At 36.6% G+C, this 27,895-nt stretch overlaps 1 protein-coding gene across 1 annotated transcript; it reads right to left on the bottom strand.

Annotated features, from left to right (window-relative positions):
* Positions 1–265: 265 nt before the first annotated feature.
* IQCK (IQ motif containing K) lies at positions 266–27,797 on the bottom strand. Its single transcript, XM_009960809.2, has 8 exons — positions 27,750–27,797; positions 25,916–26,054; positions 23,578–23,675; positions 17,446–17,498; positions 17,244–17,321; positions 7,503–7,587; positions 1,982–2,093; positions 266–327 (listed from the first exon to the last, which is right to left on the bottom strand). The coding sequence occupies exons 2-8, from the start codon at positions 26,016–26,018 to the stop codon at positions 266–268; spliced, it is 591 nt and encodes a 196-aa protein (XP_009959111.2). The 5' UTR covers positions 26,019–26,054; positions 27,750–27,797.
* Positions 27,798–27,895: the final 98 nt, after the last annotated feature.

Below are 27,895 nucleotides of genomic sequence, written 5' to 3'. Positions count from 1 at the left end.
TAGTCACTTACAACAAGCTCCAATTGCTACAGCAGTGGTGTTAATAAGTACTCTTTATGTACGGACAGTCTTACTGCAGTTTCTAAAATAAAGCATACTGTGAGGGTGTCAAACACTTAATTCCAGAATACCCTATTTTGTATCTGTGCATAAGTACAATAACTCCATTTAATTCAAATGAACAGTTAAATAGCGTAGAGAATAAGGAAAGAAAAAAACTCCACATTTGAGTGAAGGCCCAGCAGAACATATTCAATGTCTCAGCTTAGACTTTAAACGTGTAGAAGTTGAGCACCTGAAGATGAAACAACAAAACAATGGCATGGTCTATAGAGACAGCAAAGAGAAAGAGCTCCAAATGGTGACCCGCAAATATTTGATACTGAGTGAAAAGCTGCCTAGGTCATTAGGCAACACACAGGACACAGCCCCCACCTTAAGCTGCCTAATTCCAGGTTGCACATCAGCAATTTTCTGTCACTTGAAATCCAGAGTTGTAGATTTTTCTGGATAGTAGGCATCTAACTGACCAGGACTCAGCATTTAAAAACCTTTCACAGAAACCCAATTCTAAACTCTCTCACCCTGCAGGGATTCAAATGTAAGTCTTTCCCTTCCCACTGAAGTCCCATGAAAACCAGGCTCAGAAAGAGGGCATTGACAGATGTTCTTTTGTGTATTGAGCTGAAGAGACCTAAGCCGTGACTGGCCCCTTGCTTTCAACTCCCTGCCAATCACTTGGAGATTGGCACTTCCTCAGCCATGAACAGTAACCAGATATGAGAATACCGTCTCATATTCTGCTCAATTTAACCAAGCTGTGGGCTGCTGAAAGTCATTTTCCCCTCTCTCTCCCCAGTTCACTTTCTCCTTCGTGTTAGATAAGCTATCACGTGGCAACAACGTTGTGGAAAACTAACCTGCCCCATACCAAACCCCCTCACTGATCCAAACCCATGGTGCAGTTACACAGTCACTAAATCTGATGCAAGGGCTACAGAGTAGGATCAACCCTTTTAGTGGCTCCCAGTTTGATCCAATGGACTGCAGGAAACTGCACCCTGAATGCTCTTATGTAGTTCAGGACAAAGATCAGCCATCTGAGAACATATCTGCTACAGTGCCATCAGACTGAAGGACCACACAATGGTGACCAGTACAACACAATTTTCCCTTTTCAACACATGAACTACATAGCTGAACGACCTCTTCTCACCTCCATCTATCAGTGTGGAGTTCACATCCCTACATGTGTCATGTTTGAGTCCAGCCCACAGAGGCTGATAAAACGTAGACTGGTTGAGGAGCTAGTGAATCCTCCTGCATTAGCAGACAAAGAGGCTGGGCAAATAATCATAGTTACACCACTGTGCCTGAGTAAATGAGCAATAACTTTGGCCCTGTCAGTAAAGCCTTGTCCACGATCAGGGCAAAAAGGAAACCTATTACAGTGTTGGTTCTTAAGCAATCTGCCCTCATTTCCCTTGGCAATTACATTGGGTAGTTTGGGTTTGTTTTCTTTTTTTAGAACTGTACAGGCCAATTTCTGCTGTAACGAACTACAGGAAAATGCCAATAGAACATTTACCAGAGAGAAATCCCACAGTTCAGAACTGGGTACTACAGCCCACCTGGTAAAAATCAGTATTTACATATTGTGTAGCTGGTAGAGATCTGATCCTGCCCTAGGAAATACTGTGCCAGCACATTGTCATAGTCCTCTGAATTATTGAGTTTTGTCCCTGTACTGTATTTTCATTGCCACTTTCAGCTATACAGGCAACTAACTTAGAGGAAGCAGTGACTTCCTCTGCTAAGTAAAGAAACAGCCAGGCATTTCCAGCAGACATTACCTTCTCTTCTCACTCAGGATTAGTTTCCTACTCTGTGTCCTCTTTTTTTATACAACTCAAAGTACAAAAACCCGACACAATGTTAAAAAAATAAATAATTAAAATACACAAAAATTTAATTCACTTACCTTTGGCTTCCTGCTTAGTCCAGAATTCTTTCACTTTCTTAATAATGTTTTTGTCCTCTCTCAACTGCTGTTGCCACTGACGTAGCTCTTGTATTTCACTATCACAGCGGACCTGGGAAAGAAAAAACAGAAAATGCAACTGAAATTACCTACATTCATGTTACATAATATGATGATTTTTTTCATTGGGCTGTGGCTGGGCAAATACATGACATCCATCCTTTTTGCTGGGCCTGACATAAAAGCAGAATCCCAGAGGTTTACAGTTTTCAACTTATACAGAAATAAAAACCACATAATTGACAAATCCCATTGAAAACATAAATATGCCAATTAGGGGATCATTTTGATTACCAAGGACTCCTGAGAATGTGATTTCAGTGAGATACTTATTCATTGAGTTAATTAAAATTTAAAGCATTATGCTGAAGCATATTAGTGCCTTTAGAAAACCACAACACTACAAAACCAACCCACTGACTCCATCCACTGAAGAGGAGCATGAAGGGTCACACAGCAGGAAATTTATTCCAGCAAACTGATTCACACCTGCTAATGTAGGCTTACTGACAATCTCAGCCACACAATTTTCACAAACTGGAGTGCCATTAATTTGTTATTTAAAGTAACTGGAATGCATTACATGGTAGCTATTCTTTGTCAGGCAATCATCCCTATGAAGGGCGTAATTCTGCTTCTACATAAAATGACAATAGTCACAGGCCTTGACTCCATTTAAGATTTATGCTGAATTCTTTTATTACTGCTTTTGTACTGGTGTGGATCCTACTAATATAAGAAGGAGCTAGCTTTGCATCAACAGCCTTTACCACTCTGTTACTTAAACTTGTTCTAAGCAGGATTTGATTAATTAGCAGTGTGTTGCCAGTTGTCTACCTCGTCATTGACACAATTACTACCTCCAGTGCTAGAGCAAAAATCTAGAATAGATACTGTCCTTCTAACAGCAGTGAGAATGGGACATGCCAGTATTAGCTTAGACGTTGGTAAGTGATTATTTGCTTAAAGTCATATTCAAATTATAATAGAATTATTAAAAATGCAGTTTCTATTTTTTCTAAATGTTATGTATATAAAATGTCATTATGTTTTAGGACTTCGTGTCCTAGTAATTCAGGCTGAAATTAAGTAACATGGTAGAAACAAGCAGCAATAAGCTTGTTTTGTCCTGGACACATTTTGGATTTCAGGAAGCTGACTACTTTTCTAGAAAATTTCTTGTATTTATTTCATTCTTACATGATATGGTAATGAGTTTGCTCTGTGATTTGAACTCCGTTATTCTACACCATTACACTTTGGTTTTCTCCCACTTTCCTGAGATATATACAGAGCAAAAGAGCAGGACTTAGTTTTCCACTAGTTAAACAGCCAAAACCAAACAAAATCACAAAAAAACCACCCAACCTAAAGAAAATAATATAAATTATTTATCGAAAGTATTCTTTCCACACAGAATTTCTCCTTTGTGGTGCAGCTAAGAATGCAATAGAGAGTAGCTGAACTCTCACAGCACTTTTCAATCCACTTGGAAGATAACTTGCTATATTTCAGGTAGATAGTGCACTGGCAGCGCAGAAATACAATACAAGGTTACGTGATCAACAAAGACAGGCAAGACTTTTACTCAGTGACTTGACATCAGATACCTCTTAGGCCTCTAATAATATCCCATCATAGTAATATAGTTCTGTATTATCTTCTATAAAAGTCATAAGAAGTTCTTACAAGTTTAATATGAAATTTTAATTTTTTTTTAAAAAAAGAAGTTACTGTTACTAGTGATCTTCCTTTCAGCTATACAAAAAAAAATCAAAACTAATTTATATTAAACCCATAAAATAACTATTTTCAAAAAAAATATAAACCCAAACACAGGATAGTTTCTTTAGGCTTGCAAGAGACATTTTTTTTCTTTTATACTGTCATGTATGCTTTTATAAAACCTGTAATTCCCTATTACATGGAGTCAGTTTATACACAGGAAAGGGTTAAGGGAATGCTCATGTGACATATAAATGACAGTAACAGAAAAGAGGCAGGAAGATAGAAAAATTACTACCTCTATGTCTAAAATACTAATTTTTTGAAAAAATGAAGTGTCCATTTACAACGGCAGCGATCTAAGACCTGTATTTTGGCCTGTGACAGGGCCACAGTGATCTCTGTATACTGAAAATTAAGACAGTAAGTCTTTAACAGTTGAAAGATAAAAGGCAATTATAGTAGATTCGGTATACTCTCCCTAGAGAAATAAAACAGTGAAAATATAGTGAAATACATAGCAAAATACAGGATTCTGAGATAAATGCACAGTCAGATAGACTCAAATACTCCAAAGTCCAACATTAAATCCAAGCAGTGAACATGAGCTCCCAGAAAGAACAGATTTTTTTAGAAAAGGAAAATGAACACAGATACGCCACCTGCAGTAAAACAGGTAACAAGAACTTAACAAAATACTGTCAACATGTTATGAATATGCTTAATTAGATTTTAATTTCGCATAGTTGTGCTAACTGCTCAGAAAGCAGACTGTTTTATAATCATTGTGCAGTTCTACCATGATTAAAAAGCCATGACTTGGCAGCAAAATCTCCAGGCAAATAATCAGAGCCACGAATCTTGTCCAAACAAGCGATGTGTCTCTCCTGCAGACCAGCAATGCATGAAGCACTGAAGGGTTCTTAACTCTGAAGTGAAAGTTTGCTTTTACCCAAGTCACTTGGATTGAATCTATACTTGCTGTAAATAACAGCAAATATGTGTGTGACCTTCTGGGTTTGAGCCTTTGCTAGTAGCCACAACTTGCTGGAAAGGAATATAAATTGTGACTGCAAAAGCACAACAACACTTTGAAAGATATAAAGATAAACATGCTTCAATTCTGATTTAACTTTTGCTCAAACAATATTTATGTATAAACCAGCACTGAATATTTACATAATGTTGTCCAATTTAAACTACATGATATTACAAGACTTAGTCAAAATAAGCTGCTTTCAATCCTAGGTGAGAACATGTTGCACAACAGCAGAAGGATAACACTAAAGCTTCGACCAGAGACACTAGAGGAAATTGTATTAATGAAAAATCCCTTCAGTCTAGAACAGTTATGCGAATTGTAAAGATTAAAAAGACCCCATAAAACAAATGGCACTAAGCACAAATCCTGCAGTAGAGGGGTGAAGGAATATAGGATCTTTTATTGGAAAAGTGCCTGGAAAATTAATACCTAATAATCAAGAGTTTTCACCAGGTACTGAATACTGCCTTAGCCCATGACAGATGAATGGAACCTCAATAAAAGAGGACAGTGAGAAGTAAAAAGAAAGAATTCTGATGGCAGAGCTGTCTCAGGTCTTATTTGGGTGTTCCTCCTTGCCCTCAAAGAGAGCCCTGAAGATAACATCTTCCTTTCTGATCTCCTTAGAGCACTCAGCAGTCGTAGCTTCCACTGCTGTTTGTTCTGGAATTGAATTCTTGATTAAACATGAAACAGATTTCTAAGTACTCTTCAATGTCTTTGTATGAAAGATTGTAGCAAGGACTTCTGTTGATGGCAGCCATTAATTATTACTACCAAAACAAGTATTTTTCTGAAATTTGCTTCAGCTAGGATGAACGTACTGCTTTTTTCAATATGGTTAATGAAATACCTCAAAAGTGGTCTGAGTCCATAGAAGCCATGTCTGAGAAAAATAACTTGCTGTGGTTTCTCACGCTTTATATGACATTGTTTATGAATAAAAAACTTACAAGGTTCACATTTGGAACAGCATTGTTTAAGACAAAACTATCCTGCCCATATTTCTGAGCCTTTTACTTTTTCCGAAATCCAACAGTGAGCCCAGAATCCTTCTCCGATCACCTTTCAAACAAGTACCTATGGCATGTGATTTTACATCCTTTAAAGTGTACCTTGAGAAGACCAATGATGAAGTACACTGTTCTTTGTCACAGTGCCATGTAAAACATGTATGGATGCCTGTGTTTAAATATTCAATGTTATCACAATGTGTAAATTTTTATTTCAGTGTTTAGAAGTTCCAAATTCTGTGAATTATAAAACAAGGTTTAATGAAAAACATCAGAAGTTTAAGATACTGGCACAATAATATCCTTAGAATGCAAAAGGGCATTATTTGTAAGTGTTCGATTATTACTACAATAAATCAGTGTTAGCTGACAGGGCTTTTTACTTTAAAAGCAATTCATCTGAATTCTTTGGTAAATTTTCATAATATACTTTATCATTAACCTGATGAAATCCCATTTAAGCTTAGTGTTCTCTTAATTTAAAAGCCCAAGGATAACACATAGCCCTATGTAGTAACTTGTTACTAATGGTTTGTATTTTATATTCTGATTTTAATTTAAATTTTAATTTTTAAAAATCCAAGTTCTTTCAGCGCTAATAAGCTAAAGCATGTAACAGCTAATTTCATAGTCTGAATTATTTTTGATGTCTCCTACTTTTCATAGCTACAGTTTCTCTCTCATTCCTAGGAACTGGTTTAGAATGATAAACACTACAGTGAAAATGTTGAAGTTAATATATATAGCAAGGAAGTATAGTGCCCTTCAGAAGCTTTGGTAGAAGCACAAGGTATCAGAGCAACCTTGCACTTTTCAGCAAACGTAACTGTTATTGGATAATGGTTGCCTTTGCAATACTCTACTGTAAGGATGCCTGCAGTGACCTTGTCAGTGCTAATTAATGTTAGTGTCAATGCCATCTCCATTTAAAAAAAGAAAAATAAAGGAAAATGAACAAGCAGGAAGTGTCACAAAAATCTATCAGTCAAGAACACAATTTCAAGGTATTTCATCACCTTTGGCTGCACGACACATTATGGTAGCCGCTCATATATTCATGCTTGTTAAAAGTAGCAAAGAAGAACTTAACAGAGAGTGGTTTTATACCGATTGTTATTTAAAGAACACCTGACATATAGACAGAGATTGCATTACTAGTATAGCTTGCAACATCTGTTTGCCATATTGTTTTCCCTTTCCTTGAATAACAGCCTTCATGCCTTTCCTACATCTCCTATCTTGTGCTTGGTTTCAATTTTTTGTCCTTTGTTTCTGTATGCTTTTATTTCTTAACAGACCTCACCAGTTCTCCTTATGCATCTCCACATTCACTCACATATCCCTGCATAAAGCAAAACTACACTTCACCCTTTAGCAACTAGCCAAGGATCGACTACAAAAAAATTGAAACTGTTCAGTGTTAATTGTACTTTCAAAAATTGATTTTCTGCGGACTTTCTGTGGTTGAGGAATACAGTGAAATTACATCAGCGTAAACGCCTGTGAAAAAATTGTAGTCACTAGGCATAAGGCAGAACAACATCCAAAGCCAGTGAACCATGGGGGGCTCAGCAGCTATTTATAGTATCCCCTGCTTAAAATTTATGTAAGGATTTTCCCTGGGGCCTTCACAGTCCTATGGTTTTCAGCATCAAGCAAAATAATTATAGATTACTCTTACCCGATAACCTCTCCAGAAGGACTGAATTACTATGCTTGCTTCTTCTTCTGATAGAAGGAGAGATAGAGGAATTGGTGGCCTAGGACTTAAAAAAAAAAACACAAACAAACTGTTTTGTAAACAGACAGGCTATAAACGTGAAATACTTTCTTCCCATGCAGCATATTTTATAAATAAAGAGAAAGGTTGTTCAGGAGCTTAAAAGACACAATTTCTTTTTGCTCCAAAGATAAAATGTGCAAAGAATACCTCTTAAAAATATGTTATGTATTATGTACAACACAATAATTTCTTCTTTAAAACAGAAATATACAAATGGCCCATCAAGTGCAGTAATCTTTCTTATTCTTCTACATGGATTTCAGATTCCTACTATTATGGTAAGATTTGAGGTGGTGGTGGGTGGGAGGCAAGAGAAGTAGGCATGCCATTTGTAAAGCAGAGGAGGTTTTAGTGTGCATGCAACAATGAACAGACTTATGACAAATGTTTATAACAATTATTAAACATGCAGAACAAATACATTTTAGTACATAAATTTACATTATGATTTCACTTAAAGTGTACTGAAAAAAAGGATTATCATATCTGCATAAGAATGGATATATGTTTAGAAATGTCTAAACAAGTTTTAAAATGCTAACATTTTACTTTTGAGAGCATATACACATTGTTTGGTGATAAAAGAAAGTAACACATACGTGAAGTCAACAATTTTCAGCCAAAATATACAGTAATTTGAAAGCATGTTTGGTGATTCTGTTGCTACCAATTTTAATGGGAAACACTCTAAACTATAATTACAATTCAGCCATCACTAACAAAAACTCAAATCACTATATCAAATCTTGCTTCCCAAAAGCCATTTTTTATGGATGTTGATTTATTTCTCACACACAGTGATCAGAAAGCAGCCATTGGAAAGGACAAGACAAAATTCATTTATACAGTTTCATTTATAATAAATGTAATTTAAAGCTAATGAACTACTGGGCACTGATGTTGCATCTCATGAAAATACCAGTTATAAACAGTAGACTTGGCACAGTGTTAGAATGGCTGCTAACAGCCACTCTCCCTGCACACAGCTTTGACTTGGAAGACCGTAACATTACAAATTTGGATGCAGCAATCACCAACAGACACATGCAACGCATGCAGGAACATTATTTATAGTATTTATACTATAAAAACACATATACTGCAAAGACCATCAATTAACAAGCTATTTATGCAGTCTTACATTCTCTGGTTAAAACATTACTTCTGCCATTTCTTTTGGAAATTTATTTCACAGTATATTACAGCTCAAGCTAGGAAGCTTGACAGCTTACATTTTCCTTTCACTTAATTTCATTCATATTAGTCTCTGCCCTAGTAAGCTTCCTATGCTCTCTGACGTCTTTCTCTTAGGGCTTGTCTTCACTGAAGGAGAATTTCAACTTAGAGCACAATCTTAACTATTATCTAATGCTACACTGACTACACCGTTTTAGTCTGTGTACTCAGCTAAATTGGTCTCATCATCATGTCAGCTGAGTTTTGGCCTACATTTATTTTAATGTGAAAGAAAACCTCCGTCTGTTTGGAAGAGTAAAAATAAGACAAAAACAAAAGGAAGTGTCTCCATTAAGCTAAACAGTTTTAGCTCTGTGAACATTAATTAGCATTTCTACTGCTCAAGGGAAATCGTAAGTGCTGGACAAGCAAGGCTTCCTCAGCTAACAGCTTCTTATAATCAGATTTAAAATATGAAGTTGGACTGTGCTGGTTTGGCTGATAGGCTTTCATCCTCTGTTCTATTTTTGATCTTTTTGAAAACCAAAACTCAGAGTGGGAATATCAGAGAAAGACCTACATATTTTACAGCAGTTATATCAAAGACATTGAACTTTCTCTAAGAATGAGTACATCTCCAAGGAACAAACTGAGATTTCTCCTAGCCTGCAAGGGTGACTCCAGCATTTATTTGCTTTCATTTTCAAATTATAAAAATGTCTAGTTTATAATCCAACACTAAATCTGAGAAACGAATACAAAAATCAAGCAAGAACAGGACTTAATTTTCAGTATGACAGTCACTGGCAAATATCAATCATTTCAAGAGGGCATCTTTAAAGAACAGAAGTCATGCCAGGTCCAGTTTTGTCTGAGAGAATATACGCAATTGGCTTCGGGTCAAATAAAAATAGAATCTGAGCATAGGCAATCACCCCTCAGCAGTGAAGGAAAAGAGGGAATATGTCATTTATGGCAGAAGACAGCTGTATGTCTCCAAGAAGATTAAAACTGACAGTAAAATGTACACTAACTATGTTCTGCTTATTTACTCTTTGATTATGCACAATCTTAAAAGCCCACACATTAAACATACTGATCTCTATTTTGATACATATATATATATGTATATCTCAGATATGTTTTTAACATAAGTTGCACCTGTAAAAGAGCAACAGTAAAATGATTTTTCTTAAGTATTGTATTTTACTGAATCTGAATAAAGCAGACACTGACCAGAGGAAAGCTAAATTCCAGAAACACAATTCTTGCTTTCTGAGCAAACTTGTACAGGTCCTGATTATGTGAGATATTTGCTAATTCTATTACATTAGGCAGGTGGAATTTAGCACCCAGAAGTTACAAAACAAACTTACATTAAATATATGTATGAGGTATTGAAAAAGGTTCTTTCTGAAGATGTGCATCTTATTTCCTCATGGACTGAAGCTGGGCTTCTTAATGAACTCTCAAGAAGGGAGGACATTATCTTGTCACCAAAATAAACAAGTTAACTTATGGGTGTCCATAGTCACACTGATGGACACTGTATACAGTCAGTATTTTTACACAGTAATGTCCAGAAACCCCAATCATCATTAAGTTCCCAATCTGTCCTACAAATAGGTCTGATTCCTTCCTTGAAAAGGAAATTAAGAAAAAATTTAATCAAGCAAAATTTTCCCTATTTCACTATCCTTTCACAGGATTTTGTAATTGCTCTTTTTATTCAAATCTGCTCCCTAACAGACAACCACCCAATTTAACCAGCAGCCTTACAGCTAGCTGCCTGCAGGGCCACCGTGACAGCTTCAGAGAGCATCAGTGCCTGGGGCACATGGTGGGCAGGTGACAGTGGAATATCCAGGTGCAGTCAGTGAATGATCAGGGTTTCCCTGTGGTTTTAGAAAGCTCCTCCCTAGAAATACTGAAGCAACCCTAATAACAAGAATCAGGCCTTCTGGAGGCCTGTAAGTTTCAATACGACAGCCCCTGCCATATGAAACAGCCACAACCGCTTCACCTTTAATTTGACTGTGATGGTTATTGTTCTTGAATATTTATATTGTGTATGAACACAGGCAATGACAGAGTCACTGCTAAATTCATAATCTAAAAGACAAAAGAACACACTAGTAAATGACCATGGTGATCTGCAAAACTCTTAATAAAAGGTTTCTGAGAAAGTCCGTTTGGAAAGTACTCCAAAAATTCAGATGCTGGTCTGAACAACCAAAAAAATTGTTCTGTAAATTTTTCTAAGTAATTTTCTTTTATATTTTCAGTATTTCTTATTCCTACTTAGAGAATCTAGAAATATTACAGCCGCACCTGCGTTCATTAAGTCCTTCTTATATGACTATCCACAGTTACAAAAGTGTGCAACAATGAAAAAGTATTGTTTTGATTCAAAATAAAGGTCTCAAAAATCTTTGCTTATAGATACTATCAAGCTAATTTACCCAAAAAGCAGGAAAAATATTATTCATAAACAATCAGACACTGAAGTACTATTTATCTGACCTGGTATTTAAAACCAATTAGACACATTAATCACATATTACACTATCACTGTATGAGCCTCACAGATTTACAGGGAAATATTCCCACAGACACTGGACAAAAATACCCTGGAACTTTTTCACTGGTCAAACTGAGCGTGATCCAAGACCTTTCTTTGTTAGTATTAATACAACTATTCAACAGTCAGAAAGAAATTACTAACTGCTTGTTTTCTTTTGCATTAATCTAAATGCACTAGAGTAAGAGAAAAGTATTTGCAGAAAAAAAATCCATATAATATATTAGAAAACATTTTTATGCATTATATGGAGGGTACATTTTTGAAGGATTGTGAACCTGGGAATAACCAAATTTAATCATCGGAAGAAAGGAAGTGCAAACGAGCAGACATTTTGAAGTGTGACTCCTGCTGTCTGAACTCCTCTGTCACCTTCTCCAAATAAAAGCTCCTTGATACTGTCAATAGGTAAAAGAAGAAGAAGAAAAAAAATATATATATTGACCCCTTTTGCCCCCCTCCATTCTCTGCATCTTTCACTGAATATACTTTTGTATTTTGAATAACCTCATATAAAGGCTACAGGTTGTGAACAAACAAAACATTTCACTTTTAAATTTCCTGTTTCATTTCTGTCTCAGCCACAATTCTAACAAAAAAAAAACCAAACCAAACAACAAAACCCACAAACTCTCCCCACAAAAAAAAAGATGCAAAATGTTACAGTATAATAAAACTACAAAAATACACTCAAAAGTATTATCAAAGTGGTCATAGTGATAATATGCCTACAATTGTTAACACATACAAACTATTTATATACTTATTTACCTATTTATAATGAAGAAAAGACATGGTAAAAAAAGATAGTGTGGAAGTTGGTAAGTGGAGATGCAGAGCCATACAACAGACAGGAATATGAGGCAGAATAGGTGAATGGTAACACCAATGCGAGCGGAATTAGAGGAAGCATAGCAAGAAGTCTTAGTAGTGAGAACATACCAAAACAATAAAAAAAATCAAGTATCTGTTGTCTTAAATTCTGTCTGAAAACTAGAGTGGCTTTCTTCCCCCTTAATATACTCTCTACTTGGGGAGAACCTATCCATTTTAATGATAAAACTCCGTCCTCCTGTGCTTGCATATTTGCTACACATTTTGGAAGTCACAATGTGTTGCCTCAGTTTTCTCTTTTGTAGGACCAATATTTATGTATTCTGTAAGAGTGTTTGTGGTCCTGGACTGAAGAAAACCAAACACAGACCTATTCCAAAGTCCATTTGTGTCAATGGGGAAATTTCCAGCTATGTTTGTGTATTTTAGATCAGACCCAGTATCCTGTAAACATGAAAAACTACCAGCAGCAAAAATAGTCTCAAATTAGTCTTCTAACAGCAACACTAGGAAGATGTCACAAAACACTAATATATTTTCAATTTTCTCATTGCCATTTTGACAATCTTTACATAAATTAAGGCAAGTTTCAACACCACACCAGGATTTGTAGCCATAAAACCTCAACCTCATAAAACACCATTACACAATATAAATATTTTATACATAAACTTTGCACAATTTTCCAACACACAGTTTTAGATTTTTAAGTCAAAAATTTCTCCTTTGTTAACTTGAATTCTGCCACGTTACTGGAATGGCAATTCTTTGCTTGGATCCACACAGAATAACATGCACACAGCTATATTTGTTGGACTTTACTGTTACTGAAATTAAATGTAATGCTTACCATACACCCCCCCACCCCCAAAAAAAGCAGAAATTATTAAAGAAAAATAAATAAAAAACATAAGGCAAATCAAATACTCTAAACATGGCTGATTTAGAGACAAACAGTGAAATATAGCAGTGTGCAGAAAGCAAAGCCTGTAGAAACTGAGCACATTATGGAAAGAAAGAAATCAGTCACCCGTGCAAAATTACCCCTATTGGCCATCTGAGAACTGACAATGAAGTCAACTGTAAAGGCAGCTGAGACCAGCAGACCTCACCTAGTTACAATATTGGGGGGGAGAGAGAAAAAAAATAATCAACGTATATATATGCATATACAGATATTTGGCAAAAAGCCACTACTTCTGATTTATTCATCATTTATAGACATATATATATATTTGTATCTCAGCTGTCCACTTCATTAAAGCCATGATAAATTTATTTTCTCTGTATCTGCACATTTGTCTTGGTACATACAAATAGATTAAACCAGGCAATGTGTCCTTCTGAACTATCAAGTAAATACCTCTATATAGAAAATGAGAAAATGCAGATAAATAAAATCTTGTGAATGGATGATTATTTATAAAATAAAAATTTTAAAAGTTCCTGTAACCCCTGTGAAATACACATACAAAGACTGACCTTTGACAGCCAGGAAAATACTTATGCTTATTCCTAACCTAGATCCACATACCATTCTCTTTCATTGACTGTAAGGGTTGAAGGTGAACCTGAACAATACTGTCATATTATTAAATTCATGTGACAGTAGACTATCATGATATCAGTATTTTTCAGAGCTGTGGAACTTTTTTTTTGTTTTCTTCTATTTCTTTCATTAATATGCTAAAGAAGGTTGGGTAATGATACCTGATACTCAGAATAAAGACTCAGGCTACCTATCCCAGAAAAGTGAAATTTAAGGGGGATCGGAGCATAAACACAGATCACTCTCTCTCTCTCTCTCCCCCTCATTCAGTACATGCACTTGGTTACTTGCGACTGAGCTCCACCGCTATTCAACCAGAAACACCACTGCAAAATGCTGACAAAAGGCAACTGTGTTGCTCGTTAGCATGTTTATAGGAGTACAAAACATTCAAGGCTCTAATTCTATTTACTTTACTTGGCTATATCAGCAGTCTTGAATGTAGGAACAGGAACATCAGGAAGCATCTCAGCAAGTTTCCAAATACGTTTGTTAGTTCCTTGTTAAAACTCCAGTTCCCTGTCCTCTGAAAGGTACAGCTGTCCCTTAAGACAACAGAAATGTTTTGTGTTCTCCTGGACACGAAATGTAGACTATCAGTCACTGTTGAGGCTGCTCCTTCTATTGGTTTGAAATCTGCTTCGGGAACCAAGGATTCCCAAGGGATATAATATTTTGCCAGTGCCACTGGTAATATACAGAACCCAGGGGAAGACAAGGTAACTACACTGAGGCTTGTCTTTACTAATGTCATAGTAATTACTATAAATACTAAAGCTGGAAACAAAATAAAATTTTACAAGCTCCTTCACCTACAGTAATCAGCTTTCGAAGATACAATGAAATTCTGGAAACCAATGCAGCATTTGGGTCTCCATATAAAAGAAAAGTAGGCTGCAAGATCTCATTTAGAAACACATCATACAGAGAGTGAGGCTCATAACACTGTGGCTTTGACTATACTTAAAAAAAAAATTGAGCTTCAAAGAAAAAACTGGAGGCACTGGAGGAGAGCCAAAAAAGTCATACTCAAGTATGGAATATATTAAAAAAAGCTGGATCTATGATAGAACAAAAAATTATCCCTCTGTTTTTTTGGGGGTTTGCTTTTATTTTTTTAAGTATGAAGAATGCTTTGCACTGATAAGACCCAATTTTAACACAGTATAGAAATGTATTTCTATTTAACAGACCTTTCAGAATGCTTTCCAAATTTAGACAAGTAACTGAAAATGCAACACAAGAGCTTACCCCTTAAATTCGCAGCAACACTTTTTACTTTTTTTCTTTATTATAACACCTAAACAACTGGGATAAGGATGTTTCCCATCAAAATCTGACCAGCACTTTTTAGCCTATTGTCTCTTATATACTCATAAATCCTGCTAAAAAAAATATGAAAACTCCTTTACAAATAAAAATGGAAATTACAATAAAAGCATAGAACCAACTAGATTTTAAATGTGATATCTGGAAGCATATAATATAATAATAAACTATTTATGACATATCCAGAAAGACACAATAATAAATTATCTCATTTTTATTCCTATTCAATATTGGAATCATTCACTTTGCTCTAATAATGCTTACTTCAGAAGCAATATTTGTTAAGAAATCTGTAACTTTAAGATAAGTTCACAAAAAGTTGTTTTCTAACAATAATTTTAATAATTATTATTTTTAAAGGCCTACTTGTTTAGAGGACTTAAGATCAAGTGCGTATCAATTTAAGTAGGACTTTGACACTTCAGTGTCCTTGTGGAGCTGTCACTACATTATTTAGGAGCACAAGTACTAACAGAAGCTATGAGTCATTCAGGCTGTGATTCCACAGTGTGTTCCTCTTGTTGGCAAAGCTGACTTAAGCAGTTCCTGTCACCACCTCTATATCTTACCATCTCATTTGTTCTCTTCGCCTTGCCCTGAGCCTTTCATTTTAATCCTTTGTGCCAATATAAAGGTTAGTCAGGCTCCCAGGTGAACCAGACTGGAGAAATTATCTATATGTCAAATAGCTATACAAACCCTCCTCTCACATTTTGGCAGAGAGATTTCTAACTTGGAGGAGGTCCCTGATCAGAATAACCAAGCATCGTACGAAACAGCCAGGGTGGTACTAGGTTGCCTACCAGCAGGCTGAGGTTCAAAACTGGAGAGAGCAGGGAACCATTTAGGTTAGATTTACTTCCAAGATAAACATTTGTAAAACTGTGATCTTAGATATTTATCTTAGGTACCAATATCCATCCTCAGAATCCAGTGGCATCAAAACTGCCTCACTCACCGGTGGCTCTTCAGTATGCTTAGGAACGAGAATGACCACCTCACTGCCGTTCATAATCGGTTTCCAAGCTACAAAATTCACTGCCTTAAACAGGAATCTTGTTGGCAAGACTTAGGGATCTACAGAAGGAAACTTAGAAGTGTCCCACCAGTGGCAGGTTTGAACAACAGTGGCTGGGCAGTATGATGCAGTAGCAGCTACCTGAAGATACCGGAGTTGAGATGAAATGGATCACTCTACAAAGATGTTTATCTCTTACTGCAGAAACTTCCTACACAACTTTGACCACATGACTACCTCTAAGATAGTCAAAGTTAACTGTTCCTGTCACAATTACCAGCTTGTCTCCAAAGATCTGTGAATGCCAAGGAGCTTTCCTCTTGCTGGATCAGTGACTCAAGGGTTCCAAGTTTCACATGACAAGAGTTCAAGAAAGCTCAATTTCCACTCACATACTGTGATGAAGGAAACATATCGACAAAGATATTAATCTCTTAAGTTTTCACCAACCATCAACCTAGCCTCCAATTAAGTTTTCAAACTGAAAATTTTCTTTAAAATCTGACTTCTGTAATTTTCTTACTATTATTCACCGTGGACTGTCATTTTACTTTTCTTCTTTTCTCATACAACAGCTACACTGTAACACAAACTGCAGTCTCAAGGACAGTAACATTTCTTTCAAAACTACTGTGTAGCTTGGTTCTACAGGAGTAATGAGGAATATATGATTGAGGCTGCCAAAACAACCATTCCTTTATCAGATGCAAAGTCATAAATGTCTGCAGAAATGCATCCTGATGCCAAGGACTATTACAGGTATTTTTAAAACAGCTGCTTACAGTTAGAGGAAGAATTTCTAGACTGTATATCCTCAAAGATATTCATAGTAGGAAACAGCATTGAAAACACTGCTTTGCTCCTTAGTACAAAGATACTCATGATACTACCAGACTATGCGAATGCCCTGCACCCTACAGTTAAAATGTTAAAGAATTCTAAACTAATTTCTCTGTGAACAATTCTGGTACAAAATACCACGTAACTAACACACTACCAAGTTAGAAAGCATCACATAGTTCTTCATTGCACACAGTGAAGGGCATTAGAGGGCACAATTGTAACGCATTGGAGCTCTATTACTTTTTTTGGAATAGCACAAGAAAAAGAATAAAGGCAGAAAAGGTTACTCCAAGTACTGCAATAACTTACTGGTCCTTTAGCCAGTCGTTGACAAAAGGAATGGAAAAGAATTCTGTGAACGACTCATCTTTCCTCTTTGGGTTCTTGCTGATAACAACAACAATGAAAAAGAAAACAAGTCATATTAATTTAAATTCCTGCTATTCTATTTGCAAATTAATGCATTTGAATCATTGAGCATAATTAATAGTAAAAGCCATTATTAACTTACTTGTATAACCACTCAGTTAGGAAATCACAGGCAATAAATTTGGTCCTTTTTCTCTAAAGACAGAAGATAGTTTCAAATTATTTATTATCTTTGGATTGGTCACATGTTTTTACTACTGGAGAGGAACAGAAGCTAAACTGACTGCTTTTATTAAATAAAATATACAGTACATTACTCTGTCTACTTTAATATTGCTACTGCCAACAGTCAGTGGCTCAGCCAAAATTTCAGAAATTTTGTGGAATGCTTTCAATTCAAGTCAAAAAAAGTGAGAAAATTTTACATATACTATCATGATATGTGCTGCAGTACAGCTATAGCAAATATCTCTGAATGGTATTCTTTCTAAGTTGCAATCTCATTGCAAAGAAGTTAACAGAACTCATATATGAAAACATGTTGTAAATTACTTGCCATTTTGTTCAAAGTTCAATTATCATTCTTAAAATACTTTACTACTTCCAAGACACAAAAGGAACCTTGATGGAATATTGTTTCCTGCTGCACAGAACCAGCTCGCAGACATTGTGCATACGCAGAAACACATACACAGCAGAGTATTGGGTGGTGCTCAGATAAAATTGTCTGTTGGATAGTCCAGAAAGGCAGAGACAATGCATATGTATATCCACAACCACAGCCACCATGAACATTACAGAGAACCAGGTAAAAAAGTTCAAAGCCTGGAGCTTCAGAGCAAAACAGTTGTGCCCTTTGCTCCCAGTTCTAAGACTTCTTCACCACCAAAGAGAATTTTGCACAGTGCTTTGCAGCAGGTTATCTGTGGTGACTCATGCAGCCAGTACCTGTTTAGCTGGACGGCACTGCATGCTGTAAAATATGTTTTGAGTTCAAAATTCAAAGGACGAATTTTGATCAACATGGAATTGATTAGGGCCTTCCTTTTCTTAGGGATTTCCTCTCCGCATTCCATCTTTACAGACTGAAAGTACAAATGAGTACAGGTGCTTCTTCTGCTTATCACAAAGCAGAGTAACTATGATGTGGAGAATATAACGTAAAGTTCTGGTCAGAGTAACAGAAGAGCTTGACTAGTATCTTCTGAACCCCTCTTGCATGAGGCGTTATGGTTGTACACAGCCAGACAGTGAACACTAAAAGACATTAAGCCCCCGCAGAACTGAGACACCAAGTGCTTTATCAAAATAGCAGCCAGTTAGCTAGCAGAAAGCCTAGCTCCAATCCAGAAGGTAATACTTATGCTGTCAAAGAGGAGGTTCAACTGCAATTACTACTTTTTAGGAAAACAATTCACACTGGTCAAACACATTTGCAAAACTGTGGCATTTCATGAAAGAGGTTGCAGTCTTGATTGAAATGTAAGAAATGAAGGTACTACTACTGCTTACTAAGAAAAATACAATAGATATGTAATTGGAAATTTAATGAATGACGGATGACTTTATTCGATGTATTTTCCTCACCATCTGTGTTTCCCTGTATGCTACAATATGATGCAAAAAGGACTGGGGGATATGAAGAGAGAGGCAGAAAATACATGCTTCACAAGGCATAATTCTTTCTAAGTTTGGGGTATTAGCACATGGCATAACGCGAGGGTCAGTGTATTACTTCAGGCACAGGTGAATTGGAAGCGGAACATCATGTGAGGTGCTAACTGCACAGTGAAGAATACAGGGTAGGCATGTAGCCAGGGGATGACAAATGTGAAGTTTAGAGCTAGACTGCACGGCATTCCTAGATGATATCCGTTTACTTTTCTAAGTGAATCTTAGCCTTGGTAGACTCCCAAAGAAAAGAAAGATAAATTATTTAAAAAACAGAACAACAGGAAAAGAGAACAATGCAAAACAATTTTCAGTCCTGAACCCCAAGTGCCTTTATGATCTGTTTCACGACAACAAAAGCTTTGGGATTCATGTAGCCCTCCATTACAGTGCTGGGCTGTGAAGAAACACACCTCAAGGAATTTTCACACTTGTCATGCTAACACCAGACACTGTTCTGACAAGCCAAACACCTAAGCTTTAAAAGACCAACACCTTCACTGGAGAGCTTTCTACAGGTCATTTTAGATGTTAAATGGACAAATTTTGACTTGAACAGAATCTGAAAACAAATAGCAGGGTCTGATCATCTTTGTACAGCTACTCTCAATCACAGTATCACTGGGTCCCATTAGTTAGTGAATTGTTTCAGAGAATAAATTCTATACTTTAACAACAAAATTCAGTTTAATCTAGCAGTTGTAATTTAATCTTTTTAAAGTAAATTGCTTCTCCTTTGCAACAGGAAAGAGTGACCAGAACAACGTTGTCAAAACAGTCATTACCAAAGGAATGAAACTCATCTTGCTTTATCCTTGTTAGATCCAGTGAACTTATCAGAGAGGAATTTGGTCAAGCTGAATATTTTTTTAATTTTCTAATTTTTGCCAGGAAACAGTTCACTTTGCTAATGAATTAACTCATTAGTTGCACAGCAGTCAATATTTATAGAAGGGAAAAAATGACATAGATTGACCTGCCTTTGACACATTCCTCCTACGCTACAAGAATCAGGATAAACACAGGAAATATCTGCACAATGTGCATTGTTAACTTGCAGATGCGTTTATAAACTATTTATACTCAGGACTCATTTTCCATTTTTCAGTTTATAAATGAAGTGTTTGGTAATAATCATGCAAAAATACGAGCGATCAGGAGATGGCAAAGTCATTAGGAAACCTTCTTCCATTCACTTTCCCTGATCTATCACACTTTTAAATATAATATATTCCATTATAGAGTATGATACAGCATCCTCTTTCTGTGATCACTAATCAGAAAGAAAAATCAGAGTTATGCTAATAAAAACATTTAAACTTTGTTCAGTTTTAATACTGAAAAATGAATGCATTAGCCAGTTCTCATGAGAGTAAAGATTTAAGAAAATAGTCCTTCCTCTGGAGAGATTTGACAGCAGATAGGATAAAGCACAGGAGAAATTATGGTAGGGAATAAAAAAAAAAATCACCAAGGGAATACATTGGGCAACCTAATAGGTTTCTTTAATCTCTAATCAAAAAATGAAGCGTCTGCAGACTGTTCTCATATTTATGTCAATTTGAAGTCTGCAAATCTATCTAGCAGCTGGAGTTTTTTCTAGGTTTTTGCTTTTCAGATTTTTGATATGCACTACATAATGCAAGACAGCCTATTTTAAATGAAATATTTAAGTTGTTGGTTTCTGTATCACCTTCCAAATAAGACCTTGCAGATTTCTTTCCTACACAAATGACTACTTTCAGCATAACCGTCTCCCTTTCCTGACTTTCCCATCTGATTCTACAATACTTCCTTTCCAGACATGGATGTGTCTTTTCTGATCTCCTCCTTGAATTCCCCTGTTGCATCCATGATCTGAGCTCCCTTACCCCAATTTCAACTGCTAAACAACTCTCCTATTAATTTTTCATTTTCTGCTCATTCATCTTCATTCCCTTTCAAAACATGAAAACGTTTAGTCCCTCTCATCGAAATCCCACTCTTCATTCTCCCTCACCATTCCCTCTCCCTCCTCCCAGCCTCATTCAATGTTGACTGCAGCCAGTTTGATTGTTCCTCCCTTTCTTCCAGTGCTTCTTCCATTTATCTTCCACTGGTTTATTCTATTGGAGCTGCTCTTTACAGGCTCTAATGACTCATGTCTAGACAAAATTCAAACCTGGTATTCTGTTTTCATCTTTCATGATTTCAGTTAGCTTAATCACAATTAACCATGTTCCTCTCCTGTTCTCTCATGAATTCCATGAATATTTCTACTCTTTGTTCTCCTCCTACTTTTTGAAGCTATCTTCTGGTGTATTTATCACAGGATCCTGTCTCCCTGTCCCTGATTTTCCCTGGGTTTCTAAAGGCTCTGGTTTTGATCCTAAAAATCAGCTCCAGTTATTGCACTAACTATTTTAATGTAAATTATAGCATGTTTTTTTCTCCAAATCCATACGGAACAAGACATTTCTTATGAAACACAAGAACAATTAGAAATTACGTATTTATGTCAGATAAGGAAACAGAATGTCCAAGTACAAACACCTGGACAGTAGTGGAAAAGAACACAAATATTCAGTTACATGGCAAACATAAAGAGCTATTGTTCTACTAGTTATTGTTCAAAAGGAGGAAGAAGTGATGTCACAGTGGAAAATGACCATCTGACATAAGCTTGCTTTCCTAAACTTCCTTCCCCAATAGCAGGACACCTCTCTACAACCACAAAAATCACTTAGTGCCTTTTTGATAAGATGTGCTCATTTTTATGACGTTTCTACAAATTAGAAAATAATTGTTTTTATTAGTTTACTATAAAGCAACACACAGATCCATACAAAACCCATTTTCAGAACAGATACATTCTCATCTATATACCACTGAAGCTCTGCAAAATTTCTCACATTAAAAGTAGAAAAAGTAACCTTAAATTTGCCTGGAGATTGAAACCAAAATATTTCTAAGGATTCTCATATTTTTGTATTAAGTGCTGGTTTATTGCCTTCAGAAATATGTAGCATCAATCAATTACTGTATTTTAAGCCAGCTGTAAGGCATGCCTTTTTCCTGTTAAAGGATATGTGCTTCCTTTAAAAAAAAAAAAAAGGAATCAATATAAATGTCATTAAAATTGTGATGAATAATACATATGTTCAATCTGTTCTTGTCTAAGTAACGTAAATGTGATGGCAGGAATGATGTACAGAGATGTCATGCCATAACGACATGTAAATGAAGCATTTTCCTATTCCACCTGTGTTAATCACACATATACACACATCTATACATCAATACATCTACACACACCTATAAATCAATCAGTTTATAGACACACGCAAATCTGCTGAAGACTGAGCAAAAATCGAAATAACTTACTGTCACTAAATGTACAGACTTGGATTTGAAATGCAAGTTTGGGGTGTCCCTTCAAGCACGGTAACTTTGGGTAGTTTTGGCTGTGCCAGGCATGTGAGGTAGGTCAGTGGCAAACAGCACACGTGTAATTTTTACAAATTGTTCCACAATGTCTGTTATCATACATACACACACCTGTAACAGGAAGTCAATGTCAGCAGCTGAAGAGGAGGTAGATCAAGACCTAAGATGATTAATAACCCAATAGTAACATAAAGTCCACCTCACTTTGCTATCATTTTAATCTGTAACATTTTAATCTATAACCCCAAGAGCACAAACTGTATTCCTCAGATGTGTTTCATGTACAAAAAGGAACATATTCTCACTGTCATTTATATTAATTGCTCTTTATATTATGAAGCTGCAAGTAAGAGGAGGCTCAGCTGAAGGCATGAAAATATAGAGAAGTTTTACACTGGAAAGTGTGGATGACAAGCAGAAAGTAGGAAAGAAATTGAAAAAAAATTACTTCCATGGCTGGAGAAAATAGCAGAAATTACGGAAAACCCCACAACTCTCCATACCTAATCCATGGCTGGGGGTCTGTGAGTTAGCCTATGGTGATACAATGAGCTTTACGTTGCACCAGTTCTAATGCTTTTTTAAGCACTCCCTATATACAATGAGGAAAGTCTCTCTAGACATGTTTACGCATACATACACTGAAAAAAGTTTATAAAAACATATGTAGCAAACAACGATTTGTAAAATGTACAACTTTCATAAGTTCATTAACGCTGAGCACTCTGCTCTCCAACTAAGTGGAACTCAGACAGAATGTTAAAAAGTGAAAATACAAAATGTACCTCTACTAGGATGCCAGCCCAGCAAAAATAACTGAGTAATGAAGTAAAATTCAAATTTTTTATGTCACCCTCAAATGAGTGATGCGTATTAGTCTGAAAGGAAGCCTGTTTCTCTAAAATTCAACACTATTTAGGCTAGATACAACTGGATATTTAAGGAGGATTTGTGGCGAGTTAGAGATTTTCATAATGTTTAAGTGCATGTAGTACACAGTCTGTTCTGAATTACCGGAGAAAACAACACTCAAGACCAGATCCAAAACAACTCATGATACATTATTTCATATTATTGTCGTTGGTTTTCTCACAAAAGATCAAATAAAGAAATACAGCCTGTAAAATAAAAGGCTGTAACTTCCTGCCAATGATTGGAACTGAAAACAAAAACTAACCTCGAAACACTTTTCCTTCTTTGCTCGATGCAGAAGTTCAGCCAATCCAGGTAAGAGTACTGGAAATATGTAATACTCTAAGTATTCTCGAGGAGAACCTGAGCAAAACAGTACAGCCTTCACTTGCAGGTAAGCACTTAGATTTCACAAAAAGTCAAACATCAGACATCATAAACTAAGTATCAATCATTTTATCAATACCAGCACAGCTTGAACAGGTTCATCCAATTCAGATACCACCATGGATCTGTCTTCACTTCTCTTCAGCCAAGACAACGTTTACATTGAGTAAATTTCAAACTAGAGGTACATCAACACCACAAACTATAGTGTGCCTCAGAGATGTCAGACTTAGTTTTAAATGAGTAAACTCAGACACTAGAAGCTGTTTACCCACGGAAATGAAAGGCGATGTGGACTAATTTACCCTGACAGAAAGAAAAGTAAATTAGCCTGCACTGAACTCAGTGCTGTTACAGCTAGACCACTTTTGGTACCCATACTTTTTGGTACCTCACGCACTTTACAATCTGCAGCAACAGAGTTGGTAATAAAACTGAATTTCTGGAGAGAGGAAAAAACAAAGGTTGTATTTCAGTGGTGCTGTGCGTTCTTTCTCATAATTATTTCCTACTTGCTAGATCCTTCAGAAATTTGAACATGACTCCATATACCAAATTCTTCCACCTTGGGAGGGCTGTTTGAGTTGGCATCTCTCTTTTATGTTTGCCTGCACTGCCCTTACATGAGGTCTACTTACCATGCTCCCATGAGCTCACACACACTGGCATCACCAAGTTCCATGCAGAAGAAAGCAACTCCAGTCAGCACCACTAAAACCCAGCAGTGCTATTGCCCATGCTCTACATATAGCCTAACAGCTACATGCTTGCTCAACTGAAGAGACTCAAGCTCCATTTCCTTCTCAGCTTTTCTCCACATCTTCCTCTTCCCTAACAGGACATTTCACCATCAATTTATAAACTAGGTGACAGGGAGGAGACTTCTGCCTCTTCGGATGAAGACATATTCAGCTTGGAGAAGAGGAGACTGAGGGGTGACCTCATTAACGTTTATAAATACATAAAGGGCGAGTGTCAGGAGGACGGAGCCGGGCTCATCTCAGTGATGGCCAATGACAGGACAAGGGGCAGTGGGGGCAAGCTGGAGCACAGGAGGTTCCACATTAACATAAGGAAAAACTTTTTCACTGTGAGGGTGACAGAGCACTGGAACAGGCTGCCCAGAGAGGTTGTGGAGCCTCCTTCTCTGGAGACATTCAAACCCTGTCTGGACACGTTCCTGTGTGATCTGCTGGAGGTGGTCCTGCTCTGGCAGAGGGTCAGACTAGATGATCTTTTGAGGTCCCTTCCAACCCCTGACATTCTGTGATTCTGTGCCTGCACATGGAGGAACTCAAGTTCACTGGGCCAGAGGGAACAGGGAGCATGACCCTGTGTGAAGCCATAAGAGCACTTCCCTCAGAAAGGTGAGCAAACCAAAATCTGCTCAGATCCTAGACAAGCAGGGTTATCGGCTGAAGTGCTGTCCTTGATTTAAAGCCAGACTGCCTGTCATTCAGCAAGTATTCCGGTTTTAGTGTGGTCAGTAAAGTTTAAGCCACAGAAGTGTTTTCTTTTGGCAACACAGCTGAAATACTGTATTTATTCTCTGCTTTATACCTTTAACTGGTTCACACGCTGCCAGAAAATGTTCATAATTGGAAGGACACTATATATATATATATATATAAAAGGCAAGGGTAACACTGCTTCTGACTAGCAACAGGAATTCCTAATAAGCAAGAATGAATGGAAGAGAAGAAAAGACAAAAAGGAGGGCTAAAATGCTTAATAAAAATATATTGCTACTTGGTAAATTTTATAAAGTATAGAAATTGATAAAAATGGAAAGACAAAACTTTTGATCTGTTTCCATTCTAATTTGTAATCAGATGGGCAAAGATAATATTTTGAAAGCAGTTTTCAAACTCAATTGTCTATTTAGTCTATTGATCCTAGTTTTGCACTATTAATTTAGAGGAAGAAATGCTTGCCTTTCTCCGATTTAAGTGGCTAAACATAAAGTCACTTATTCAGAAGAGAACAGAGCTACCTTAACAGCTAGACAATGCTGCTGATTTGTAACGCACCATTTGAGCCTTCTCCCATGGACCAAGTAGCCAAGCTGGCTCCCTGTTTACAGACCAGGGGACTAACCATGCAAATTCCACTTCAGAAAAGGTGTTGTAGCTGTTAACACTTTGAATTCAACAAATGACAAACCAAATGCTAGAAAATAATCACAGTAGAGTTCAAGAGAATATACCCATACTTACATGTTTTTGGATCAGGTGGTTCTGGAAAGGGGGCTGCCTCAGGTATGGGAATCAACTGTTGGACAACGGGATGAGCTGCAGGGGCTACATAAAATGGTCCCATATGTAATGGCTGCAATATTCCTCCTTCCAAAGACACCTGTTCAAGACAAATGTAACCTATATAAATACTCCAATCAGATGGTAAAAAATTACAGAAGCCAGTTCAACAAGAAAAATGATACGGTCAGTTAAAAAACTACGGAATTATAATTTCTAATTAAAATATTATATTATTTCAGTATTTTCTGAGTACTTTAAAAGAAAGAATTACATTTTAAAAAATTCTGCAGTTTCCAGCATGATAAACCCATCCAAACCTAACAGAAGGTATATGACTGCTCTTAAGAGAATACGGTGAGATATCACAATTTAAAAGTATTTTAGCCATTGCAAGAAATTGTAATTTATGAAAATTAAAATTGGTAACACTTTCTGAATAAGAATTTTTCCACTCACAAGCTTATATATTTGTTTCTGTATTGTTCAGAAGTCCTGACACTCACCTTTTAAAGAAAATAAACTTTCCTTCTAAACAAAGCACAGAGCAGACGCAAATCCAAATCTTAAGTTTCCCCATACAGAAACAATCATGGACACCATGAAAACAGAGAGTCCACAGTTTGACGTATGGCTTTTAGGAGTGCATCAACTATGACCAAGCTGGAAGAACACTCCTAACGGCCACTGAGCAACACCTGTTGCAGAAAGGCAGACACACCCTTTTATCCCCAAGAACACACCACCATTAGAGTTTGCCACGAAAACGCGCTATAAAAACTATATCATCTAAACAGTTTCATTTTAAAATTCAGTTGGATTTATGAGCTGCTGAAAAGCAGGTGGTGGGGTCAGGCCACTACACTTATAATACGACTGCAGATAGCCACATGCAAGATTCAAAACAATGATCTTTTTGGAAATTAAAAAAAGTGCATCAACATAAAAAGGTATATTATTTTATTTCGATGTTCAAATATATCAATATATTATGCCCAGACTAACGCCCCAAGCAGAGTTCACTACTCAAATTCAGTAACAGCCTGCAGGAAGCCAGTTTCATTTTGGGGACAGGTCGAAAGAGGCCAACTGTCTGACAATTTAAACTACAACATCTTAAAATAGTTTTAAAATAACAAAGTAACCTAAATACAGAATAATAAGATAAAACATCTACAAAAATGCCTAATTTAGATGAAATTTAACTCTGTGCATGATGCCCAAAAGAATTAATTTTGCTGCTGCTAGAATTGCTGGGGACAAAGACTTAAAGTGGTTTATCTTTCTTAAGTTTTTATGCCTGCCAAACAAGTCTTCTTATTCTGAATTTATTTGGTCAAAATTACACTTCAAACAAGTTTGATCAGGTTTAATTGCCCTAACTTCAATGGCCACATCTAAGTGACCCATCACAGACGTGAAATTGGGGCATAACTCCTTCGCTGCACTTGCTCCCCTCTCAGTGCTCATTCTGCTTGCATCACTGCCCAAGGGAGATCCTTGCACTCTTCAGGGCCCTGCCTACGAAGCAGCCAGCCGCAGAAAAGACGACAGCGAATGTACAACCAAACACAGCTGGGAAGCTAATTTTAGGATAGCGCTACTCAAGTTGCTTTGAATAAAAGCAGTGATTTGGAATATTACATTTGTGGATTCACAAAAGTTGTTTGCAAAATGTAGTTTTGTTTTCATTTTATGAATGAGTCTGCTCTGTGAGTACCTAATTTTCCTATTTAGTTATTTAAAACCTTTTAAAACCAGCCCTATGCAGATTTTTTGCTTGAACTATACTCACAGGTCCGTGATTTGATTCAGAAACATCTGGAAATTGAGGCTGTTCTGCTTCATACTCTGAAAGTACAAAGAAGTACAACATTTATGCAGAAGACTTTAAAGACATATTTTTCTCCTAAACAAGCATTTCTTTCTAAAGGTATTAAC

Source organism: Leptosomus discolor, chromosome 14 (assembly GCF_034619465.1).
Source record: "Leptosomus discolor isolate bLepDis1 chromosome 14, bLepDis1.hap2, whole genome shotgun sequence".
In the NCBI taxonomy this organism is placed as follows: Eukaryota; Metazoa; Chordata; class Aves; order Leptosomiformes; family Leptosomidae; genus Leptosomus; species Leptosomus discolor.
The sequence above is the reverse complement of the archived record's forward strand: the minus strand, read 5'-3'. Positions and strand labels throughout refer to the sequence as shown.